At 51.4% G+C, this 20,084-nt stretch overlaps 6 protein-coding genes across 6 annotated transcripts; 3 read left to right on the top strand and 3 right to left on the bottom strand.

The window, feature by feature from the left end:
- Nucleotides 1-1,841: 1,841 nt before the first annotated feature.
- HO133_009189 (uncharacterized protein) lies at nt 1,842-5,717 on the top strand (the record flags this gene model as incomplete). The annotated part of the gene is made up of 4 exons (XM_037300050.1): nt 1,842-2,191; nt 2,302-2,632; nt 2,682-5,152; nt 5,204-5,717. The coding sequence occupies 4 exons, from the start codon at nt 1,842-1,844 to the stop codon at nt 5,715-5,717; spliced, it is 3,666 nt and encodes a 1,221-aa protein (XP_037154876.1).
- Nucleotides 5,718-6,713: 996 nt separating this feature from the next.
- HO133_009188 (uncharacterized protein) lies at nt 6,714-7,477 on the top strand (the record flags this gene model as incomplete). Its single annotated transcript, XM_037300049.1, has 4 exons — nt 6,714-6,795; nt 6,892-7,061; nt 7,123-7,229; nt 7,291-7,477. The coding sequence occupies 4 exons, from the start codon at nt 6,714-6,716 to the stop codon at nt 7,475-7,477; spliced, it is 546 nt and encodes a 181-aa protein (XP_037154875.1).
- A 201-nt stretch (nt 7,478-7,678) lies between these two features.
- On the bottom strand, nt 7,679-8,538 carry HO133_009187 (uncharacterized protein; the record flags this gene model as incomplete). The annotated part of the gene is made up of 2 exons (XM_037300048.1): nt 7,679-8,153; nt 8,231-8,538. The coding sequence occupies 2 exons, from the start codon at nt 8,536-8,538 to the stop codon at nt 7,679-7,681; spliced, it is 783 nt and encodes a 260-aa protein (XP_037154874.1).
- A 194-nt stretch (nt 8,539-8,732) lies between these two features.
- Nucleotides 8,733-11,955, top strand: HO133_009186 (uncharacterized protein; the record flags this gene model as incomplete). The annotated part of the gene is made up of 2 exons (XM_037300047.1): nt 8,733-8,826; nt 8,888-11,955. The coding sequence occupies 2 exons, from the start codon at nt 8,733-8,735 to the stop codon at nt 11,953-11,955; spliced, it is 3,162 nt and encodes a 1,053-aa protein (XP_037154873.1).
- Nucleotides 11,956-12,228: 273 nt separating this feature from the next.
- On the bottom strand, nt 12,229-14,019 carry HO133_009185 (uncharacterized protein; the record flags this gene model as incomplete). The annotated part of the gene is made up of 4 exons (XM_037300046.1): nt 12,229-12,540; nt 12,617-13,401; nt 13,501-13,717; nt 13,777-14,019. 4 exons carry the CDS (start codon nt 14,017-14,019, stop codon nt 12,229-12,231), a joined length of 1,557 nt encoding a protein of 518 aa, XP_037154872.1.
- Nucleotides 14,020-17,108: 3,089 nt separating this feature from the next.
- HO133_009184 (uncharacterized protein) lies at nt 17,109-19,843 on the bottom strand (the record flags this gene model as incomplete). Its single annotated transcript, XM_037300045.1, has 3 exons — nt 17,109-17,471; nt 17,533-18,690; nt 18,743-19,843. 3 exons carry the CDS (start codon nt 19,841-19,843, stop codon nt 17,109-17,111), a joined length of 2,622 nt encoding a protein of 873 aa, XP_037154871.1.
- Nucleotides 19,844-20,084: the final 241 nt, after the last annotated feature.

Here is a 20,084-nt window from a genome sequence, read left to right as displayed (position 1 = left end):
TATTGTAACCAGGCAAGGTAGACCCGAAGTCATGTTCGAGTTTCACGGTCATGGCTGTCACATGCACTTTCTAAAAACTAACCAAGCCGCTCATAGTACGGAGTATAATGTATACTTTGTCGAGATTGATGGCCAGTTGGAACCCTCTAAGTTTGAGGATACAGGTATGCCGTAGAGGGGCGTTGGTATCACTTGATGAAGCCAGCAATCCAGTTGACATGTCGTTCAATTCAACTTTGGACATGGCGAAATCAACGCAGATGTCGATCTTTTGGACAAGCATCACGGTGTTTGTGCTAACGGGAGTAGCTGTAACCGGCCAGGGAATTTTGTCGTAGGGTCCTTGATAATAGATGCGAAAGAAGGCCGATTGGTAGAAAATCTGGTAAGCTTCGCTGTAAACACGGCGAGACGCACAGAGGATGGTGGTATGGCCGGAGACAAGGGCGTGATGATGAACCAAGTTGACGAGCTCCCCAATTAGATCCACCAAACAGAGATTTGGTACGGCTGCCGGTTGTCTGACTGCCTTGACCATCATCGAGCTTGAATTGATAGCTGTGTTGTTACTGAGGCAGACAGTAGACGGCGGTCCGGAGATTTGACTGTTGCTGTGATCTGGTTTGTTTAGGAACGTCAAGTTTGTGCTGTTCAAATTGTTGACGTTACAAAAAGTGGCTGTTTGCATTATTGGCATATGAAGCCAATCCCTTTCGTTTACAAAGGCCTACTATTTCTTTATAATCATCGAGCTCTAGGCCATCTAGCGGACGACTTGACTGGGCGAAGTGTTGGCCACTTGTAGAAGACCTCACCCACTTCAATGATACACACTAGCCTTCTGAGCCAGCAATTGATTATGAAAATTGTCAGAATAGGCGTTGCCATTGGTCCATGTGTACTCGAGCACCTTGGTGGGAATTCAGAGACACGACACTTCTCAAGGGTTTCACTAAGTATCAGCTTATGTCAGAGCGATAGCCCTGAAGCAGCGACGAGTTTTTCTCCGGGCTGACTGTCCTTCAAAGCCGTACAAAAGGCTACCCGTTCCAGCAATTGAAAGCTTTGTACTATGCGGAGCACCGAGGGTATAAAGTATCGTCTTTCCTGACTTGTAGCCAGTAGTATAGAGAAAGCGGTCCAATTGCTGAAGTACCTTAGAGTAAAGGTACTTGATTATCAGGCAACCAAAGGTGTCGGGACTCGGTAGTGGCCAAACGTGCACTCGGGCCGGAATGGCCTCTTAGAACGAAGAACGCTAAGCAAAGAGTGGCGGAGTCTCTTGTCTATGATTGGCCTTGGTCGCTTTTGTATTTCCAAGGTTCAATTTGCGCCTAAGCATTTGCCCCAGGAAACCCTCGGAACAAAAAAAAGCGTTTTGGAATTCTTCAATGTAACCCAGTACCGTTTACTCAGAGACAACAACGACCCCCAAAGCCCCACTCACTCATCTGTTTGTCGCTGCTCCTCGGAGCATACATTCCTTACTCATATTCAGCAGGCCTCGGAAGAATTGCTGCAAAAGCTGCCAGCTAGTGATGCCATTCTTTGGCCTACAACATCAACACACCGGCTCTCTTCGATTAAGGCTTGTCCAATTTTGGCAGAGCAAATCAGAACCAGGTCGGCTCTGAGTGCAGAGTATGTGGATAAGGCGGATAAGGTGGGTGTGCTGCAGAAATCGGAGACAGTCTTCCCTGCACTTCATGAATTCGCCGTGTCTAGTCCAGAAGCTCACGATTTCCAGACGTCCATAGTGCATCTCTCCATCAATGTCGACATACTAGTGCTCCTCTCTGATCCCTCTCCTTATAACCTTCTCGACCTGTCCAGCGTTCAAGATGTTAGGAGCCTCATTTCTTCCCGCTCGTTTACGCCATGAGCACGATCAACCAGCGCCGTCGAATCCAGGCTACCTGAATCGGCAAATCACCCAAGTACTCCAGAGCGTCGCTCGTGCCGCCTTCACGCATCCTATGTACACCATATTCACCGTGGCGATATTGGCAAGCACATCATATCACGGTCTCCTGGAAGGCAGCCTCTTCGGCCATGCAAAAGTGGGTAAAGATATAGCTGGCACGGATCTTACGTCGCTCGTCGAGGGCGGTCGACGATTACGGCTCGGGGAAGAAACATCATGGAAATGGCAGTCCGAAAATGGAGCCTCCAGGGACCCAGTTGAGGTACGGTGAGCCTGTAACACTGTTGACTGGACTTCGCTCATCAAGCTTAGGGAGCCCATCACACGATGGTCATGACCTTGGTGTTTCCCGATTCTTTATCGAATTCTTCCCCTAGAACTGCACCATTGGCAGACCAGGTTTCCATACCTGCCAACAGCTCAGTGAGCACTCTGCCAACGACGTGGAACCCGCTATCTCCAATTTCGCAAGACACGACTCTAGCTTTCGCGGTCCCCGCCAATGAAGCATCAGACTTTTTGGCCACTGTTCAAGAGATACCACATAGACCAGAGTTGCAAGGAGAAGAGGGGGCTTATGACGGCGGTCCTACACAGAAGCCGAACGCATGGGTTGTTAAAGCCGCAAAAATGGGTCGTCAATCTGCCCAGGCTACGATAGGTGTTTCAGCTGCCAATACATGGACCAGTTTTGTAGACCTCATAAAGGTATGTTTAGTATCGCCAACAGTGGTTCTTCATGCTAAAAAAAACGTAGAACGCGGAGTCGTTAGACATCATTATTATGGTCATCGGGTACCTAGCTATGCATTTGACGTTTGTTTCACTTTTCATGTCGATGCGACATATGGGCTCGAACTTTTGGCTTGCAACTTCAGTATTGATCTCTTCTGTATTCGCATTCCTTTTCGGCCTCGGCATGACCAACCAGCTCGGGGTCCCTATCAACTTTGTATTGCTGTCGGAAGGCTTGCCGTTCCTTGTCGTCACTATCGGCTTTGAGAAGCCTATCATACTCACAAAAGCCGTTCTTTCAGCTTCAGGAAACTCGCGAGGGCAAGGCGTACGACAAGACTCGGATTTCTCTACAACCGCCAGCTCTTCGCAGACTATTCAATCGTCGCTTCAGGTAGCGGTACAGGAGAAAGGCTTCGCAATAATTCGAGACTACTGCGTAGAACTCGCCATTCTCATTGCTGGTTCTGCGTCGGGAGTGCAGGGTGGTTTGACACAATTCTGCTTTCTTGCTGCTTGGATATTGGTATTTGACTGTCTACTACTTTTTACGTTTTATACCGCTATACTCAGCGTGAAGTTGGAGATTAACCGCATCAAACGCCATGTGGCTCTAAGCAGAGCTTTGCAAGAAGACGGAATCAGCAAACGGGTAGCTGAGAACGTCGCCTTAAACGACGAATTAGCAAGTAATAGGATACAAAGTGTGGGATCCAACGGCAATGGTGTCAGCGACGTGTTCGGTAACGGTAAGAAGGCGCGCGACAGCAGTATCCCAAAGTTCAAGGTTATAATGGTCGGCGGATTCCTCTTCATCAACGCCTTGAATCTGGGCACCATGCCTTTTCGAGCACGCAGCAGGAAGGCAGCGCCTACATCTGTCTCCGGACTATCTAATGTGCTTACATCACCTTCCATGGATCCTTTCAAGGTAGCACAAAATGGGCTCGATCTCCTCTATAATGAGGCTGTGGACAACAACTACTCTATCACTGTCACCGTCCTACCGCCAATCAAGTATGACATTCAATCATCTCAATTGGATACGGACGTTGAGAATATCAGTGGCTCAATGTCTGACGGGGACTACACGGACCACTTTCTGGACTACGTCGTTGGAGGAAGGGTGGTCGGAGGGGTGCTTAATAGCCTGGAAGACCCAGTCGTGAGCAAGTGGATCATCGTTACATTGACTGTGAGCCTTGTACTCAATGGCTACCTGTTCAACGCCGCCCGTTGGAGCATTAAAGAACCTCGAGCTACCAAGGAAGTTGTCCGTGACGATCATGCCTTAGAAACATCTAAGCACAAGATTCTGCTGGGGCATGAAAGGCTACCGGCATTCGATAGAAGTTTGCCGAACGCCGACGGCCACGTTCCCAAGCCGAATGGATTCATCGACATTGAAGCTACTCAAGCCTCAGAATCTAGGGACCCCGTAGAATGTGAGCAGATGGTGAAAGACCGTCAAGCGGCTTATCTCAACGATCATGAACTGAATGATTTGACTGTGCGAGGCAAGATTCCAGGGTACGCCCTTGAGAAGACATTGGAGAATCTCGATGTTATGACAAGGCTTGCTTCTTTAACGCGAGCTGTCAAGATCCGGCGAACATTGGTATCAAGAACCCCTGCGACAGCAGAGAACTCCGGCCAATTGGAAAAATCGAAACTACCGTATCAAGAGTACAATTATGAGAATGTTCATGGCGCGTGCTGTGAGAACGTCATCGGATACATGCCGGTACCGGTTGGTGTTGCTGGGCCAATGGTCATTGACGGAAAGTCTTACTATTTGCCCATGGCAACCACCGAAGGGGTCCTCGTTGCTAGTACAAATCGAGGTTGCAAAGCTATTAATGCTGCTGGGGGGGCGATCACTGTTCTCACTGGCGATGGCATGACGAGAGGCCCTTGCGTTGGCTTCGAGACATTGAGCAGAGCGGGTGCTGCCAAGCTTTGGCTGGATTCCGAAGACGGTCAGAGAACGATGAAGAGAGCCTTCAACTCGACCAGCCGGTTTGCTCGTTTGCAGTCGATGAAGACAGCCCTAGCCGGTACCTACCTTTACATTAGATTCAAGACGACCACGGGTGATGCGATGGGAATGAATATGATCTCCAAAGGAGTCGAATGCGCCCTAGCCGTCATGAGGGAAGAGAGCGGATTCGATGATATGTCCATCATCTCCGTATCAGGGAACTATTGCACGGACAAAAAGCCAGCTGCCATCAACTGGATTGACGGTAGAGGCAAGAGCGTCGTTGCGGAGGCTATTATCCCTGGAGATGTCGTTCGAAGCGTCTTGAAGAGCGACGTCAATGCCCTTGTTGAATTGAATACGAGCAAGAATCTGATTGGAAGTGCCATGGCTGGTAGTATTGGGGGTTTCAATGCACATGCAGCAAATATTGTCACTGCGATTTTCTTGGCCACTGGTCAAGATCCTGCACAGAACGTGGAGAGCAGTAATTGTATTACGGTCATGCGAAAGTAAGTGGTCACTTTTGACGAATGTTAAGACTTGTCGCTAACAGTCAACAGCTATAACGGCAACCTTCAGATATCCGTCTCAATGCCCTCGATTGAAGTCGGAACCATCGGCGGCGGTACAGTCCTCGAGCCCCAGAGCGCTTGCCTCGACCTACTCGGCGTCAGAGGGGCTCATCCAACCCACCCTGGAGAAAACGCGCGGCGGCTAGCAAGAATCGTAGCCGCCAGTGTCCTTGCCGGAGAACTTAGTCTCTGCAGTGCTCTGGCGGCAGGTCATCTCGTCAGAGCACACATGGCACACAATAGGAGCCAAGCGCCAACAAGGTCGACCACGCCTATATCTGCTGTGGCGAGCGCGGCACCCAACAAAGCGCAAGCAGCGGAAGGGTTGTCAATGACTACGAATGCGCGAGGACCTGCTGCATCGAACCCTTCTACCCCCAGCAAAAGCGCGTCAGATGAAGGGTTAAGCATGACTGCCGCTACGCCTACATCTGGTGCCCTAAGTGCGGCCCCGGGCAAAGGACACAGAGTGGAGGGGTTAACGATGACACCCAAGGGTTGATGGTTGCGTCTGCAGACCGAAATCCCATTTCCGATTGTACTTATACCACCTGCGGACTTTGCGACGTTCGAATTTTCTTGTTCTCTTCTCGTACATGTGTTGCATTCATTTTGAGCTACAGCTTAGAAGGCTTGCCGTAAGTTGCTTGCATTAGCCACAACTTCATCAGTCGGCTAGCATGCGATCGATACACGAATACAAGACATAGAGAATCATTCAACATCGCCATACACGAAGAACAGTAGACTCGTAACAATACAATGTGGGAAGAAAGCTCACTGCCCTTCAACACGAGTGTGCCTTGCCTGGCTATGTTGTAGGTACTTTATTGTGAGCTGTTAGAGCAGCAGTGATGATGTAAGCAGCTCCGGTCCTCATCTCTGGAGAAGCCGAGAGGCCGAGAGCGCGTGAGATAGGAGTCCTTTTCACGCACATCATCCGTTCTCCTCCTTCACGCAGATTCTCCACATCATCTTCCATCAGGAGCCAGTCATGTCAGAGTGATAACATCCCCTATACCCCCACCGAGACTGTTATCAATCCAGCTGCAGCGGCCATTGCATTATTGCATTATTGCATTCTACAAGACGGAGACCGGCACATTCAGACTCTTGCCCAAAGAACAGTCCTGGACCCCGATCAGTACTCGTACTCTACATTGAACAAATCACTCGGCTTGCTACAAGCGTTGGGAAATATATATTCTGTCTTGGAGTTTCCTCTCCTGGACTTAGGGTCGTTTGCAAGGTCCAAGGAAGTAAAGGGAAGCCTCGCCACTCGCCGCATCATACTTAGTCTCATAGTCCCTTGGGGTCACAACTCACAACTCACAAATTCTGCGTAACCCAATTGCCCCACCAAATGGCGCTAAGGATTTCAACCCCACCATCTTCGTGGTTTTCTAACACCCCTCGATCCCTCACACGAACAACTCTCAATCAACCTTTCCACCACATCAGACCATCACATAGGACTTTCTCTACATCACCAGCAAACATGACGGTCAAAGTCTTCTTCGATGTCTCCTGGCAGGGACCTGTCCTTGATTCCAACTCACGTCCAACTAAGGAAATCAAAGGTGAGACAACACTGCTGCCCCGCCTTTTGCCATTGAATCAAATCCTTCAATCCTGCTGGCATCACTGCATTAGATCTATGCCTAACTCCATCACAGATCAAACTGGCCGTATCAATTTCAACCTCTACGACGATGTCACCCCCAAGACCGCGGAGAACTTCCGTGCCCTTTGCACTGGCGAGAAGGGCTTTGGCTACAGTGGCTCCAAGTTCCACCGTGTCATCCCCCAGTTCATGCTTCAAGGCGGCGACTTCACCCGTGGCAATGTGAGTCTCTACATCGCTGGCATCCTACAGGAATATGAAGACAGCTGACTTCTCCACCCAGGGCACTGGTGGCAAGTCTATCTACGGCGAGAAGTTCACGGATGAGAACTTCACTAAGAAGCACACCACTCCTGGTCTCTTGTCGATGGCGAACGCTGGTCCCAACACGTGAGCTCTCAATCTAGTTTCTATGCCATTTGGCAGTTGCTGACTTCCCCGCTTCGAACAGCAACGGATCTCAATTTTTCATCACCACCGTTGTCACCAGCTGGTTGGACAACAAGCACGTCGTCTTCGGTGAAGTCGCGGATTCGGAATCAATGAAGATTGTCAAGGCCATCGAGGCTACTGGCAGCACGTCCGGCACTACCCAATACACCAAGGAGCCTGTCATCACAAAGGCTGGTCAACAGTAAAGACATGGAAAAGCATAGTTGAGGCGGGTTTTGGCAATGTTATCAAGGCTTGAAAAAATCGACATCATCTGCTTCGGAACCGAGGTGGAATTACTGCAGACAAAAGCGAGCTCTAATATCAGGCAATAAAAGCACCTACACCACTCATGCATCAGTGCACACTTGCCTTGATTTACAAGTTTTTCTGCTATACTTTTGGTGTCAGCTAATCACACTTTCTAAAACCCTCTTTCCCTGCCTCCTGACCACCCCGTCCAAGATTTCCCTAACTTGCTTACACCCATCCACCCCAACCGCTAGCATCCCCTCCAACCGTCCCACCTGCACTCTACTCTCCAACACTAGTACGCTAACCCTCTCGCCAGCTCCTAACGTCCCCACCGTCAGCCACGGTAACTCTTGCTCTTCCATGCCATTTAGATCCAGCAGCGGGTCCGCGCTCTCAGTTCCTGATTTGGGGGGTGTGAGGCCAGACGTGCAGGCAACGATGTAATCACTCATTGGAACCCCTGCGTCGATCAGGGCGAGAGTTGCAGCGTTGAGACAGGCAGCGAGGAGGGAGCCGTCTTGCGAAAGGATGTGGAGACTGATTGTTATGGTGGAGTGAGGATATAGATGTGTGAAGAGAGTGCTCTGGAACGCTGAAGCAATTGTATTCTGCATCTCCGTCGTTCGCCTGTCACAGTCAGCCCTCACCTCAGTCTCCTACTCCCTCCCTTGCCCCTATGGCCAGGTCAACACGGACGAACACACTTATCGCCCCTCCCCTTTCCTCCTCCTCCTCCTCCTCTCCTCCTATCGACCCCACTAAACCCCGCTATGCCAATCTCCACCGTGACCACCGCATTGTCTCTCTCCGCACCCTCTCGCCTTGCTGCCCCGCGTACTTCTGCAGGGCCGGCTATCGTGCATATGACTTTCGTGTTGCCCATTTCCAGATAGGAGCTGCCGTCGGCGGAGGCTTGGGTCGAGATCTGGGCGTGCAGCCTGCGTAGTTCGTTCCAGCGCCGGCCATCGAGCCGGAGGAGCGCGAGGTGGTAGGTTGAGGTGTCCAGGGGCATTGCGGAAAGGTGTGCGTAGGAGGAGACGGGGGACGATATTCGTGGAGAGAAGGTGGTCGTGAAGCTGAGGAAAGAGTGGGATTCAACTACGAAAAATCATTGGCGCCCTAAAGTGTTGAACTTGCGGAGCTGTTGCGGAGTTTTGTGACGCGAACCTCACCCCACGTGGCTCTACACAATCTACACCACCAGCTATGGATGATATGAGAGCCGCGACCGACAGCGATGACGACCTTGACATCACACAGTCCGTGCGAAAAGATCTTGGTCATGAAGACTTCATCAAAAGTGCGCCTCTATCCCCCCACCCCATATTCTTCAGCTGTGAAATGACACCCTCTGGCCCCAGGAGTTGTAGGCACCCAGACCTCAGACGAATCCTCAGCGGCCGGAATCCATGATCACGCCGCTCCCACGCGCATGCGAGATGCGCTCCATGATGGTGAGAAGGTTGACTGGTCCGAAGACGACGACTCGGACGCGTACAAGACATTCAAGGCCCGCAAATCGGTCAAGCGCAAGGCAGCAGCTGCTAGTACTCGAAGGGCCAAAGCTGTCGAGAAAGAGAAAGACCTGGTCGGCAAGAAACAGAGGAGGATCACCAAGGACGGCAAAGTCAATGGGAAGGAGAAGCAGTGGGGTGACGAAACCGACGATGATCAGTTGATGGAATACACCTTGCCAGACTACCTGCAAACTAGGAGAGCTAGGTTCGATAGGAGAACTGAGAAACTGCAAGCAGCAGGGTTGAAATTACCCCCGAAGTACGATGACGTTGACTTCTCAGACGACGAGAGGCTGGAAGAATTGGCTGAGAGGCCTGACTTCCCTCGAGGGACGCCAGCGGCTCCGTACAAGGACAAGCAGCTGCCGAAGTCGTTGGGCCTGATACCGGCGCCTATCGCACAGTGGCTACGAGATTACCAGGTGGAGGGGACAGCGTTCTTGCATGCGCTGTTTGTGTATCAGACGGGTGGGATACTGGGAGATGATATGGGTCTTGGGAAGACGGTGCAAGTGATTGCGTTTCTGACCGCTGCGTTTGGGAAGACGGCGGATGAGAGGGATGCGAAGCGCATGCGGAAGATGAGGAGGGCGGACGCGCCGTGGTATCCGAAAGCTCTAGTGGTGTGTCCGGGAACGTTGATTGAGAACTGGAAGGACGAGTTGAAGAGGTGGGGTTGGTGGCATGTGGATGTCTACCATGGAGATACGAAAGAGGCGGCCCTGGAGGCTGCGGCGAAGGGGAGGCTGGAGATCATGATTACGACTTATACGACCTACAGGATGAACAAGAGCGCGATCAATATGGTCGAGTGGGATGTCGTTATTGCGGATGAGTGCCATCAGCTCAAGGGAAGGAGTTCGGAGACTACGCAGTCTATGAATGAGATCAATGCTTTGTGCAGGATCGGGCTTACAGGAACTGCTATTCAGAACTCGTACGATGAGTTGTGGACGCTGCTAAACTGGACGAATCCAGGCAAATTCGGACCGATATCAACGTGGAAGCAGAGCATCAGTATACCACTCAAGATGGGTCAGTCCCATGACGCAACAGTCCATCAGCTGAGCAAAGCTCGCAAAACTGCCAAAGCTCTAGTTGAAAATCTGCTGCCTCAATTCTTCTTACGTCGAATGAAGACATTGATAGCAGACCAACTCCCCAAGAAAAGCGATCGAGTCGTTTTCTGTCCCCTCACAGAAACCCAGGCCGACGCCTACGAAAGGTGCATCGACAGCGACGTCGTCCGCTATGTCAAGGAATCCACTCTCGACTGCAACTGCGGCTCCGGCAAGAAGCAAGGCTGGTGCTGCCAGCAATTCCTCCCTGACGGTGGAAAATGGCAATCCTACGTTTTCCCAGCCATCGCCCATCTCCAAAAGCTTTCTAACCACCTCGCAATTCTCATCCCGCAGTCCGACGATCCAAAAGAAAAACGAGACAAAGATCTGGAAATGCTCCAGGTCGCCGTCCCCGACCAGTGGCGCAAGCTCTACCGCAACCCCGATTCCATCCTCAACTACTCCAATCCCGAATTCTGCGGTAAATGGAAAATCCTCAAAAAACTTCTGCGCTTCTGGCACGGCAACGGCGACAAAGTACTGGTCTTCAGCCACAGCGTGCGTCTGCTGAAGATGCTGCGAATGCTCTTCCAACACACCACTTATAACGTCTCCTACCTCGACGGCGCCATGAAATACGAAGATCGCGCAAAGACCGTCGACGACTTCAACAGTGATCCCGGCCAATTCGCATTCCTCATCTCCACGAAAGCAGGCGGCGTCGGCCTCAACATCACCTCCGCAAACAAAGTCGTGGTCGTAGACCCAAACTGGAACCCCGCATACGATCTTCAAGCCCAAGACCGTGCCTACCGCATCGGCCAAGTCCGCGACGTCGAAGTCTTCCGTCTCGTCAGCGCCGGCACGATTGAAGAAATCGTCTACGCTAGACAGATCTATAAACAGCAACAAGCAAACATCGGCTACACCGCCAGCACCGAGCGCCGCTACTTCAAAGGCGTGCAGGAAAACAAAGACCAAAAAGGCGAAATCTTCGGGCTTGCAAACCTCTTCTCCTTCAACAACGAAAACCTCGTTCTGAGAGACGTCATCAACAAGACCAACGTAGCGGAATCAAAAGCCGGCGTTACGATCATCAGCGTTGATCTCGATAACCCAAACGATAAAGAAGCGGGCGACGACCCTCTCTTACCCACCGATAAAGACGAACCGGACAATGAGAACAAAGCCATGTCCCAACTCGCAGCCCTCATTGTCGACGAGGCGGAAGAAGCGGCCGGCAAGGCGAAACGGAGGAAGATCCCCGGCGGGGCCAAGAAGAGCGACCCCGTCCAGGCCATCCTCGCCAACGCCGGCGTCGAATACACCCACGAGAACTCCGAAGTCGTCGGCTCCTCCAAAGTCGAAGCCTCCCTGTCCCGCCGCGCCCAGGAGGCCGGCAACGACGTCGACATGGGCGATCGGAAAATCTTCGCCAGCTCGCAATCCCAACGGCGCGCCAAACGCCGCCGCCGCCGCCACCACCACCCGGCCACCGACGACGACGACGACGTCGACGCTTCCGGGACTGCGGACGGGGAGGTCGAATGGCGGTACCATCCGCCGCGGGAGGTCATGAAGAGGCAGCTGTGCACCATGGCGACGACGTTTGGGTTTGCCGACGCGGTGGAGTTTGCGTTGGTGGTGGAGGGGTGGACGCAGGCGCAGAGGAGGGAGTGTTTGGATAAGTTTTATCGGGGGAGGAGGAGGGGGTTGGGATTGGATGGCGCTGGTGCTGGTGTTGGTGCTGGTGCTGGTGCTGGTGCTGGTGATGGCGCTGGTGCTGGTGTTGGTGTTGGGGAGGGGAAGAAGGTTGATGGGGTGGGATTGGTGAAAGGATTGGAGGGATGATTGTGTGGATCTGCTTTGATTTGCTTATCTTTTGGTTTTTTACGGTCTGTGAGCGAGGCGTTCGTTGGATGGAAAAGATGGTAGATACCCCATAGCAGGTCTGAGCGGAGACGGACTTTTCACATGCAAAGGTGCATCTTCCTTTTGCAAAAAAACAACTTTGGAGCTGCAGAGGGTATATGCCTCATTCCCACATGCACTTACATATCGCAAGCCAAACAACCTATCTTACCAATCCACATGAGCCTCCCACCCATCCTAATCGTTTCAACTTTACCGCCCGAACTGCTTCTTTTCCAAACTCCTAAACACCGCAAAACTGACGGCGCTAAACGCAAAAGCCAGCTCGAAGCCCACATCACCCCCATACTTCGGGTCCCCGATCCTCTTGCCTATGGGACCGATGAACCACGCCTGCGACATACCCATCACGGCGCCGAAGATTCCAAAGCAGAAAGCGAACACCGCGGCGATACCGGGCGGGAGCAGGCCCGGGCTGTTCCATATGGTGATATCGTATTTGCGCTGCTTGAAGATGAAGTGCTCGGTTAGGGAGATGCCTTCGTAGATTGCCAGCCAGTAGCCCTGTTGCGTGATGTGTTAGATGTATATTTGCAATGGGAAAGAGGCGTGGGGTGATGGATGGAGGTGGAGGGCTTACGATTAATAGCATGAAGTCCTCAAGAACCTGCGCGAAGTGGCTGTAGCCTGGGATAGCAATAGCGCAGTATACGAGGGTGCCGACGAATGTCCAGATAAAACGCGGTACGGCCTGCGTCCAGCGACCCAGCAGTTGCAGACTGAAGGTCACGCTGTAGATATTGGGGCAATTGTTCGCGATAATGCTGAGAGCCAAAATGACAAGACAAAATTGGCCGAAGCGGCCAAGGGGTGGGAAAAGCACGGCTGCCAGGAGTCCGCCGATGCCGGATTGATTGTAGCCGTCTGCGTAGCTGGTGTCGACTGGGTCGAGGGTCGCTGTTGCAACAGCTAGACCGAGCATTTCGGTGAAACAGAGGGGCAAGATGAGACCGCCCCATGTCCAGGCGAAAGTTTTGACTCGTGAGACTGATACGGGTTGATACACGGTGTAATCGGCTGCATAACTCGTCCAGCCGGTTCCGAAGCCGAATACAGATGCCGCAAATGATAGAACCGAACCCGCTTCCGTGCTACCGCTGTTCATTGGCAGATTTCTGAATTTCCCACTGTGCGCGAACTCGCCGAGTACGATGAGGAAGATGATCAGACTAGGGATCCACGACCAGAACTCGTAGACATGCACAACTTTGTAGCCGAAGACGGTGACAATCCACGTCGCCGCCGCGATTATGATGATGCCAGCGTAGCCTGGGACGTTGGTGTTGACGGCGTTGATTAACTGGGCGCCGACTATGACATTCACGGCGGACCAGCCCACACAGGCGAGGACGTTGAAGCATGCAACTGTGGAGCGGCGTTAGTTACTGGGCTCCTCTGGAGAGGAAAATGGATTCGGGGATAGAGAAAATGCTTCATTGCTAGGGGAAGCACGTAGCCACTTACTAATTTTGACGCCGTGAAAACCGAAAAAGTAGCGAGAGAGCACCATCTGGCGCAGACCAAAGCGGGGGCCAAATGTGGAGAAAAAGGCAACGGGAGTAATGGCGAGACAATTGATGAAGAAGATGGTGAGGAGGGAGTCCACGAAACCAAGACTAAAGACTGGAATAGCCAATGCGCCAATAGCAAAGGATGAGACCACCATATTCGCAGAGAACCACTGTCAAGCCATATCAGCACCTCCAGCGCTCACATGGCCCACTTGTTGGGAATGCCCACCATTGTCCCAACCTTCATCAAATTTGTATCCGTCCTCTCATCTTCCGGGACTCTTTCAATTCCTCGCGGCTCAACACCGAATTGGAAGACTGCTCGCTGGATCTTGGCGTACACCGAATCGCCAGTGAGGAAGATCTCTGTGGGTACGGCAGGAGCCTCGGAAGTATAGATCGGAGGTCCTTTCTCTGCGTCTGTGCCATTCGGGGAGTAGCTGCCCACGTGATAGTCGTTCTTGTCGTCCATTATCGCAGGGGGATGCAGAGCATGAGCAGGTCTGCTGGGTCGCGTGAGGGTGGGGTGACCTCAAATGCGGGGATAAACAGCGATGAGGTTAGGAGAATTATGCTCAGTGCGTAGGAGAGAAATTAGGAGAGATCTCTGTGAGAATCTCAAGGGAGAATGAGAGAATGAGAGAATAAGAGGCTTAAAGAGAGGTCAGCACTTGTACATGCACACTCGCGGAGAGAGTGGAGGTGGCCGACGGATTTTATAAAGCACAGGATACGCCCAGCGTTGGGGGGAAGCTCGCTGATAAGCATCGGATCTGTCCCAGCGATGCCACACTTGTGATTGACCATGTGTGTGGCAAGGCATGAGTAGATCCGATTTCGACACGGGAAAGCGCTGCGTAAGAAATTAAGACCTATGATGATCAGATGTCTGTATGGCTGGCAGTCTGATTTGCCGGGCGCTGGCGAGAGAGTATCATCTAGACCCGGCCCTCGCCCGGTCGTGTTACTCTACGGTAGACGGGATACTAACATAAGTGGCGAGATACATGAGTACTTAGTCGAGTAAGGGCTTGATTGATATAGCGGTAAGCGAGGTAAGTTAGATACGATGGAATCATGGAACGGACGTCGCCGGCGCTGACTGGTGTCTGGAGACTGGAGAGATAGGCGAATTTTACCTTGACCAATACCAACTTGATAAGTCGCTTTGTGATGATTGGTGGAAAAAGAGGAAGGAAGTGGACTTGCTTCCTTCTAGCTCGCTTCGAGAATAGCTTGTTGGAACACGCCGAGGTCCATCGACATCGCACTTTCGCTTTTCCCTCACCACCACCCAAACATGCAAAAGACGAGAGCAGAGCAGAGCAGAGACGACAATCACAACGACGGAATCGGCATTGGTTTACGAAAGACCCCGGTAGAAATTCTCCAAGCATCGCTGTGGTGGTGCGAGGGGACGGCGAAAGCAGCTATGGGGACTTCTACTCTAGCATTTTGTCGAGGAAACAAACATCCCTACGCAAATTCGTCTTTGGATTGTTTGCTTGCGGAAGATTCGAGCATAGACTCATGTGCACGATCCTTAATGGTGATGAAGAACAAATAATAGAACAATCCATGAAGTGAAGTAGAAAGTCTCCGTCTGTCTTTGTCTACATGCAGCTCGCTAAGATTCTCAATTCTACCCTCGCTTTCTTGCATCTTGTCTCCCGCTTGAATGCATTCTCTCAGTTCTGCAACTTCGATAGTGGCAGCTGTCATCAAGCAAGGCGTGCATCCGTGCAACCCCCAACCTTCCACACGTCCCTCGCATTGCTTTGTCGATCTAGCCAATGGCCCTCGAGGAGCACCTAAAGCATCAAGCTTTGCAGGTCCAATGTGATAGACCTGTTCAGAGTTCGTGCCATGGACAAATACGTCTTTTCGACTTTGCTAGATGGCCGGACGTCGGCGAATGACCCCAGCTGCTTTAAAGCAGTCCGAGCGTACAGAGATCACCAGTCAATTGACTCGCACCGTACAGTGTTGTGTCTACCTTGTCATTCGCAGCTTTCGACCAAGAGTCAGAGCTAATAAACTGGGTACGTGTCAAATAACCGGACTGCATATCTTCTGACTTCGTTGAGCTCAGTGCGCATTTATTCCCTGTCGTGTTTGGAGACTCCATTGCCCCCGTCGAGCTCAAGTTTTCTCTTGAGAGGATCGTATACTTCAGCTCCTGAGTGCCTTGAATCATGGACAATCGTCTCCTCATATCGATTCTTAGCAAGTCTCGGCACCAGAAAGTTTCGCTTTATGTTTCGTCTTCTCCTCCATTGCTTCCAGCCCAGGGATTGCTTGTGTTTCTGTGGGCGTGATATCACGGTTCGGAGGTCTTATTTCTCCAACAGAAGCTCCAGAGCATTGCCTACAAGACAGCCAGACTCTGGTTCCAGTATATCTCGCTAACATTATTACCCAAATACTCAATAAATAGTTTGCGAGAGAAAGTGAGCTAGAGATGCCTGATCTCGAATCGATTCTTTTCCTCAATGCGATCAAGCCGGAGATGCATGGGCACGTAGTCGCAGTATGGAAAATGAAGGTAGTGGCCCCAAGAAGGTCCCCTGAAATTCTCTTCCATACAGTACCAGTACGCTTTGGAAAAACTCGATCACGACGTCCCTAACCATACTGCGTGTCGTCAAATCGGAACACGTGATTGCCATACAACACCGCTGTCGCTTCCTTATGCATTTGCTGGCACTTTGTGCAAAAAGGGAAGGCCACTACCCATATTGACTGTGGACACTGGCATCATTGGGATCCTGACGAGGAGGACCATCGTCAGATCCGACCACGTAGAGCCACTCTGAAAGGGCATACTCATCACGGTGGCTGCGAATTAGGTCGGGCGTGATAGTCTTGTTGGCGCCTGGGGTCAGTAAGAGATGTACGTAGACCGTATTGCGGATCTCAGATGGAAGAGAGGAAAAGGGAAAGGACAGGTTGGCTGGGGCTGTTATAGTGTCAAAGTTGGATGTTACCGTCACACTCATGTCGTGTCTGGTTGAAGTGAGCAGTGAGCTACTCGCAATGCTAGCTGCGATGGTACGGGGTGTGATTTTTCTGTCGAGCTGGATGGAAGCTGTGTCGACGGTAGGTGGCCCGAGGTTTGAACATAACGTGTCTTCGACGTCTGACACGGTAATGAATGTAAAGGGCTACTCAGTTTGGAATACTTAATTCGAGGGAGCGCTATTTATTCAGAGACGGCAACAATGCGTCGAAATCCTGCTCTCAAGGACACGTTTCTTGAGTATGATGGCTGGTCCTTCTTTATTTCTTTATTCACTTGACGAATCATAGGTATACGCAATCGATTACTTGGGATTGAATATTTGGCAAGCCTTGGCAACGAATGAAGCGTATCCTCCACGGACAGAAGGATTGGTGTTCGATTAAATCCTGTATAAACCGTAAGAACCAAAATATATGCCACATCAGACATGGTGTCAGGCATGTTCAGGCCTTTCCATCCCAAGACGCCGTGTCATGCAGATCCAAACCCATCAGCACACCAGTGATTAAATACTGTACATTGGATCAGCCCGATCCTCCTCACTCCTTGTCTCCTTTCCCTTCAACCCACGTTCGTAACTCTTTCGCACTCCTTGCAATCTCGAACGCCAGCGGCGGCAGACCTTTCACAAAGATGCCCCAATCCCTATCGTCATCAATGCCCTCACCTTCCCTGCCCTTATCCTCGAGTCTGTCAACACATTCTGATAAGCTGAGCACGAGTTTTTGCACCGACTGCTCGCTGGGCGAGGCGTCGTGCGTTTTGGCAATGATTTGAGAGGTAGTGGATACAATCGCTGCGAGATGGTCGAGAATGTCTGGAGCCTCAGCAGACGTCCGGATAGAGGAGACGAGCGCTTGGATCGAGGGAATAAGGTGATCAGTGCGGGATTCAAGGAAAATCTGATTGGAATTGTTAGCCATACTTCAAAGGGCGGCGGGGGGAAGAAAAAGGAAAACTTACCCTGAGCTCTTCCATTTTGTTGTCCGGAGACTTGTAGATGCCGTGCGTAGGCTTGGAGCCAGTACCATATTGCCCGCCATTGGGGAAGCCATTTTGGGCGAATTTTGCCGATTTACCTTGAGTCGCAGGCTGGACTGAGCGTCGAGGGTCGGTTACGGTGCTGTAGACCGAGTCTGCACCAGTGCTCTCTCTTACCCGGGACATGCCATAGTAGTCCGCTGGAGAGTCGGCGATGACATCGTTTTCTTCCTGTTCTTCCAGCTCTTGCGTAGGGGTAGGCCGTATTTTGACAAGGCGGATGAGCTCGACTATGGAGGACGCGAGGTGGGAAGCCGCTGCGTCAAGGAGAGACACTGGTGAGAGGCCTTTCGACGTTGCAAAATTCTTAGAGGCTGTAACGAGGTTGTTAGCTGTGGCGGACACTTTGACCCTGAGTTTGTGTCTTTGCTGCATCGCTCCGTCTTGGCTAGATTGTGTATCACCCAAGTTTATTGTGATATCCCTAACCGCAACGACCACAGGTTTGACACGGGTTATAACAGCATTCGGCTCATCTTCTCTCGCGCTTTGCAACAGTTCGTCAACAGCGATCTGGAACCTGGTAACATGTATGTCTTTGACAAGCCCATCTTGCGCTGTAAAATCTCTGTCCTTAGCTACTTGACCAGCGTCTGACTGCTGTAACGATATATTCATCGCGGAAGCGCGTAAGGTCCGTGCTTGCGTTCTCTTCCGAGCATATCGACTTTTCCATTCCTGAACCTCTTTTTCAAGCTTGTGAACCTGACGAACCAGATTCTCTTCTCGTTCCTGGGATTCATTACTTCGCTCAGAGAGTGCTCTCATTTGATTGAGGAAACTAGCTGCCTCTTGCTTCACTTCGGTCGTGACCTTGTCTTGCCGCAAAAGTGCTGACCGCGATTCTTGGTGGACTCTGTCAAGATTGTCGTAACGAGCCTTCCATTCGCTCTTACCCACGCTGGCTTGTGTTGTCAGAGTGTCCACCTGGGATCGTAACTCGCGCTCAGTGTTGGCTTGTTTATTTCTGACTTTATCAAGCTCTGACTGTAAGTTATTGTTGAGATTGCGAGCTTCAGTCAGCTTGTCCTCAAGGTCGGATTGCAAGGTCACCCATTTCTCCCTTTCTGTATCATTGGCCTGATTGAAATTGTTAGGCGCTCAACTTCGGAGATGGATCTTTGAGACTTACGCTTTGCTCCTCGCTTCGAGACTCATGCATCTTGTCCATTTCCGAGTCTTTTTCGCGCACGTGTTCCTCTAACCCTTTGACTTTCACCTGTAGCTCCTCGACCTGGGTCTCAAACTCCGCAATGGCTTTACGGTCCTTGTCCGATCCACCCATGCTCCGAGATGTGAATGTGGTATCTCTCCGGCTTCCATAGATATCACTCCCTTCCTCATCGTCGTCCTCCACCATCGTGCTCTTATTCGGTATTATAGTATTACTTTGAGATGTCTTCGCCATTGGCCTCCCCTGATTGTCACTGGACCCTTCCGCACCGGGTATGCCCAAACCGGCCATGACCTGACTTCCCAATGATGCATTTCTTTGACCATAATTCGGTCTCACACCGTTGGGCGAGCCCACTCGACTTGGTGGGCCTCTCGTACTCATAGCTGGACTGCCAATGCGGCTGACACTATTCCCAGCGAACATTGGAAACCTTCTTTCGAGCTCGTAGAAGACGTCTGTCGCCAGGTCCTGAAACCTTGGTGGAGGTAAAGTAGCAAGTTTTTGACGGGCCTGATTTCGTTTTGGATGGAAGTTGTCCTTCGGGAGCAAGTAAGGAGGCACCTGGCCTGGTCCATTGGTTTGCTGTCCTGTAGAGCTTTGCCTTCGCAGCAGCTCGTCATAAACGTCTGTACTCAACTCTTGGAATTGGACTGGTGATAATCGCAACAGCTTGTCCCTCGCTCTATTTGGTCTTGGATTGCCCTTCTCATCGCGCAGAGATTGAGCGAGGAACCTCTTGAGGATTGTGTAGTGTTGCGATAATCTTTCCTCCATGACTAATGTCCTCCTTCTCTGACCCTCGGAGATGGAAATTGTAGTTCCATAGCTGGAGCGTGCTATTGAATGTGGTGGGGATGGGTCGCCCGGTCTGTGGTTCATCCCATTCGAGATCCGTCGCTGACCACCATTTGATGAGCCTGAGATAGGAGGAGTGACAAGGTTGCCGCGGTTGTGGGGAAGGGTTGGAGAGTACGGAGGCGGGCCGGAGTACTGATATTGTGAAACTTCGCTGCCGTGTGTTGAGTTTGGCGAAAGCGGGCCTAAGTGGCCATTCATAATATGGGTATATTATCCTGTGTCCCCTGAGAAATAGAGACCGAGATATCTAGATTCCTGCACGTGGAGGTGGTGACATGTAGGCGATGAGGAGGCGGGCCAGAATCGAGACCAGGTAACAAAAAACAAAGAGGGGGTATACGCGCAAACAATTAACAAACGATCCAAAGCATTTGCGCACAATAGAACGTCAAGCGCCGAAGAGTGAAGGTATGGTATGTTAAAAGATGTCCATGCTTCA

This window comes from Letharia lupina (assembly GCF_014066315.1).
Source record: "Letharia lupina isolate WasteWater1 chromosome Unknown contig_6, whole genome shotgun sequence".
NCBI classification, from domain to species: domain Eukaryota; kingdom Fungi; phylum Ascomycota; class Lecanoromycetes; order Lecanorales; family Parmeliaceae; genus Letharia; species Letharia lupina.
This window is presented reverse-complemented; position numbering and strand designations above follow the sequence as displayed.